The 5,016-nt window shown below is 40.5% G+C and overlaps 1 protein-coding gene across 1 annotated transcript; it reads left to right on the top strand.

The window, feature by feature from the left end:
• Positions 1 to 980: 980 nt before the first annotated feature.
• LOC306878409 (transcription factor Sp8) lies at positions 981 to 2,719 on the top strand (the record flags this gene model as incomplete). Its single annotated transcript, XM_079430757.1, has 2 exons — positions 981 to 1,001; positions 1,373 to 2,719. 2 exons carry the CDS (start codon positions 981 to 983, stop codon positions 2,717 to 2,719), a joined length of 1,368 nt encoding a protein of 455 aa, XP_079286883.1.
• Positions 2,720 to 5,016: the final 2,297 nt, after the last annotated feature.

Below are 5,016 nucleotides of genomic sequence, written 5' to 3'. Positions count from 1 at the left end.
CAGAACATAAAAGCCATATTGCACCTTGTAAAGACGTTTACATGCATTATGTGAAATGATTTTTTTTTTCTGACCAACAAGTTCACAGAGTTAAATGCTCGCAATTCGTAATACATACGTTATAATAACAAAATGCCAGAAAACACACTCAATGTGTGTGTGTTACTGCACTTGTCATGTGTGTGTTTATGTGTGTGTCTATTAATAAGGAGACAGAGAAAGAAAGAGATGGTATGTTATAATATTATAGCCTAAAGTTATGAGAGTAGCCTATACAGTACATATTGATTTCGTTCATTTGCAATGAATGCACATACATTTTAAATCAATCGACCCACAATGCACGCTTGTTTGAATTATTTAAACTTTGGTCTATAAAGGAAAGTTTTATTAAACGTGTTCATTTTCGAAACAATGGTCAAACATTTAAAGAACAGTTAAAATTATTTATTATGACCTGTACAACATAATTTCTTTACATTATGGGAATCTATATTCTACAAAACAACCTGTAAGACAATGACAACGACTTGTAGGAGTGATATGATATACAATTGCTATTTTTTCCATTATCACAACTTGTAGCACACATAGCCTTATAATAATAATAATAATTATAATTCATAACAGATCAGGGGGTCCAGTAACCTCGTTAACCTCTTTATACAAAAGAATAGAAAAGTTTTCCCTAAAACTTCCAGTCCTACTCATTTAACTGGAGTTTTATTATGAGGGGGGTGTTGGAAGGGGTGGAGATCTTGTCTGAAGTGCTCTATCGATGACCTCACGCTAGAATGTGGCCGCGTGAAGGCACGGCTCTTCCTGATTGGTCGCCCGTGTCACAGCGGCACTTCAAAGCCGTGAGAGGAGCTACAATTGTGCTGGAATGGGCGGACCACATCATTGTATTGCACACCTCTAAAAAAACAGTGCTCTGATTCATAAATATAAAAAGATCCTCTGAGGAGGGCACTTTTGTGATGGCAACTTCACTTCTAGGGGTGAGTCTAAGGAGTTTCGTGCTGGTTTAATTAGTTTCCTTTATTGTCCTGCCGTGGGGATTAAAATTTCTTGAGTCAGCCGGGGAGAGAGACACTTGATTATGTTTTAAGCGAGAGAAACGAGCAGGACTTCCATTTCTCAACTACGACATTGTATGTATAACTTATCTTGGTATTTATATGTTGTGTTTCGTTTTTTTGTGTGTTTGCGAGTGTTTGTATTTCAGTGGTTAAGATTTCGTTACTGCCATACTTCAGGTAGCCTATGCTGGGCTTGCACGATAAAAGGCAGCGAGTTAAAACTGTTCTTCGAACGCACCCAGTTCTCAAATCTACCATCTTTACTTACCTTCTAACTTCATTTGTTCCAGGAGGAGCCGAGATTGGGGTCGACTCCTTTAGCCATGTTGGCTGCGACGTGTAACAAAATCGGGAGTCCGAGTCCTTCTCCTTCCTCTATTTCGGATAACTCGTCTTCGTTCGGAAAAGGGTTCCACCCGTGGAAACGAGCGGCAGCCAGCAGCTGTAGTTTGGGATCCAGTTTATCCTCTTTCGCTCGGAATGGTGGTGGTTTAAGCGACTCTTTTGGCACGAACACTTCCACGGGATCCAGTGCCTTTTCCTTAACTTCTGGTACTTCATCCAACTCCCACTTCGGAAACGACTACTCCGTTTTCCAGGGGTCGGTTTCCAACAACTCCCAAGAGCCCAGCCACCAGCCCATGTTTATTTCCAAGGTGCACACGTCTGTGGACAGCTTGCAAAGCATTTACCCGAGAATGAGCGTGGCCCATCCCTATGAGTCGTGGTTCAAGTCCTCGCACCCTGGCATACCCTCTGGGGATGTGGGCACCACGGGCGCGTCCGCGTGGTGGGACGTGGGAGCCGGTTGGATTGACGTGCAGAACCCGAACGGAGCCGCGCTCCAGACGTCCCTTCACTCCGGTGGGCTGCAGACTTCCTTACACTCTCCTTTGGGCGGATACAACTCAGACTACTCGAGTTTAAGCCACTCTGCCTTTAGCACCAGTGCGTCCCCGCATCTGCTGACCACCGGTCAGCATCTCATGGACGGATTCAAACCCGTGCTCTCCTCGTACCCGGACTCTAGTCCCTCTCCCCTGGGTGGAGCGGGGGGTTCCATGTTGACAGGGGGCCCGACGGCCTCGTTGGCGGGATCTCCGCGGTCCTCGGCGCGGCGCTACTCGGGTAGAGCGACGTGCGACTGTCCGAATTGTCAAGAGGCGGAGCGCCTGGGTCCAGCTGGCGCGAGCCTCCGCAGAAAAGGGCTACACAGCTGTCACATTCCCGGTTGTGGGAAAGTGTACGGCAAAACGTCGCACCTCAAGGCTCATTTGAGGTGGCACACCGGAGAAAGGCCGTTTGTGTGTAACTGGTTGTTCTGTGGGAAGAGGTTCACGCGCTCCGACGAGCTCCAGCGACATTTACGCACTCACACCGGCGAGAAGCGCTTCGCTTGTCCCGTGTGTAACAAGAGGTTCATGCGGAGCGACCACCTCAGTAAACATGTCAAAACGCACAGTGCCGGAGGCTCGTCAGGATCTGGCTCTGGGGCGAGTGGAGGGAAACGAGGGAGCGACACCGACAGCGAGCACAGTGTGCCCGGTAGCCCCTCGTGCCACTCACCTGACCTGTTGCAACCTCCCGAGTCTGTCCCGACGACGGGCATGAACGGCCGTGCAAACTCCCTCGATTAATCCCGTTCAAAATGCACGTACACGAAAGGACTAGACAATTATCTGACGGTTTGCATCGCAAAAAGGTTGTGCTGTTCGTTCGGTAACACTTTATAAAAACTTTAAATAATTCCAATTGTTAACAAACACTATCAGATCGCTAGTTAATGCACATTCAATTCTGAATATCCAGTGTGAAACAATATAAACCAAAGTTTCATCTCTTTTTAGCTATTCGAGTGTACATTAACTAGGCTCATTTCTATTAAGCTTAAAGTGAAAGTTATTATAAAGTGGCACCTGGTGAAATAACCGTGTGGCCATTTCACTTGGATGTTGTAAAGTGATTCAATTTACGATTCAAATGTAATTTACAATGAAGTAAGCCTGTTTTGGTCTGCACAGATTCTATGTGACATGAATTTGGTAAAGTAAGGGAATATTAAAAAGGACATCATCTGATATGTGCATTCTGATGGGTATTTGTCGAATAGTCTTATTTTACTTACTGTTGTTATGAAAATGAAAAAAATGTATTTTACCCATCAGTGAAGTGGCCTGTCATTGCTAACTTTTTGTTTCTCTCAAAACCAAACTGTGGCACTTTATTCATGAACACTACTCAAATCCAGTTTCGTAAGGATAAATTGCCGTAGTGTTGAATAGACTTCGTTTTGTCATTTACATATTAATTTCTTTAATATTCGAAAAGATAGTCTATATATCGCACATTGGTCTTTGTCGAAACTATACAGACTACAAATCCTAAGTTTGTAAGAAATGTACTTATTTCTTGTTGCTGCAAAAGAATGTAAATATTGAAAATAAAAATAGAATAGACTAGAAGGTTATTCCACACTGATGTAAAACTTGGGTATGTATTTGTTCAAGACGCAAATTTTGAATAGCATTTTTAGTTGCATATATTGACTAGTAAATATCCAAAACTGTACGGGAGTGGTTTTGTGAAGAAAAACGTCATATTTATCCACGAGTTGGACTTGTTTTTTTTTAGGTCTGTCATAGACGCACTTTGAAATGATTTGTAAGATTTTAAATTCAGTGTTTAATAACGTTTTCTAATTTATGTAAGCATGCATATGTAAGGTGAGCGTTTATTTCACATCGTTTATTTGAGAAAATTGGCTTTCTAATTTAAGCCACTCAATAAACTCAACATGGATTCAGCCACAGTGAACGGTTTGCCGTTGATATTACTGCAATGTCCAATTTCTATCAAATAAATGTGCTCTAGTACAGGACCTGTTACGCCATTTCAATACCAATTGTAAAAAATAAAAATGTGTTCAAATGTTAAAACTGCAGTTGTTGTGAAACCCACGAAAAGCAGCTTTAGTGAATTAACTGCTTGCTACAATTATAACACTTTTTTTTAAAGAGTTGCACACATTCTCTAAAGTAGCTAAGATTCCAGACATTAAATATAAACTTGAGAACATTTAATATGAGATAAAATAAGAAATGTAACATGTAAAATTACTCAGCACTCAAATGTTGAATTAAAAAACGGTGACTATAAACTTAGTTTTTTGTTACCTTTTGAAAGACAGCTATACTTTTGCAGTCACTTTAAAATAAAATAGCATATATAAGTCTCAAAGCCAATCTTCAGTAACCACGAAAACAATTCATGTTCAAGGATTTCAGTGTTTTTCCGAATGTGTTTTTCGAAAATAAACATTAAGAAGAATATTATGTCAGCGCGTAATTGTGCAGAGTTGGCTACATACGAAAAAAAGAATGAATAAAAATGTACCGCCAAAACATGTGACTGAACAAACCAAATTTCATGCACAAAAGGTAAAAATATGCAAGTCCAGAGAAGAGTTTGGGAACTTAAATTTACTTTAAACAAGTTAGCTTTACTTTAAATAAAAAGTTAAATTCAAACATGCCTAAGGAAAGAACGACAGAATGATGGGTAATTTATTTTATAAAAATCTAAAACGCATCTTCGAAAGACAATAAAGTTAAAACCTGTGCAGAAAAAAAGGTCCAACATGTTGGAGGCTCAAATCACGAGCAAATTGCGCCCCCATGCGCAATATCCCAATATCCCACTTTTTTGTTGAATTGTTTCTAGAGTCAGAATATTGAAATGCTTCTTAGCTTATCAACGTAAGCGTTTTACATTCAAAGTCATGTTGAGATTGTAACATTTAGCCCTAAAACAAACTGAATATTTAGCGACAGAGGAGATTTCAATTGAATTTAAGATTAACTGCACCATTTAATCATTTATCTTTGCTCTTCATTTTAGATATACAACCACTAGAATAAATCAAAGGGAGTTTAAG

This window comes from Barbus barbus (assembly GCF_936440315.1).
Source record: "Barbus barbus genome assembly, chromosome: 12".
NCBI classification, from domain to species: Eukaryota; Metazoa; Chordata; class Actinopteri; order Cypriniformes; family Cyprinidae; genus Barbus; species Barbus barbus.
The sequence above is the reverse complement of the archived record's forward strand: the minus strand, read 5'-3'. Positions and strand labels throughout refer to the sequence as shown.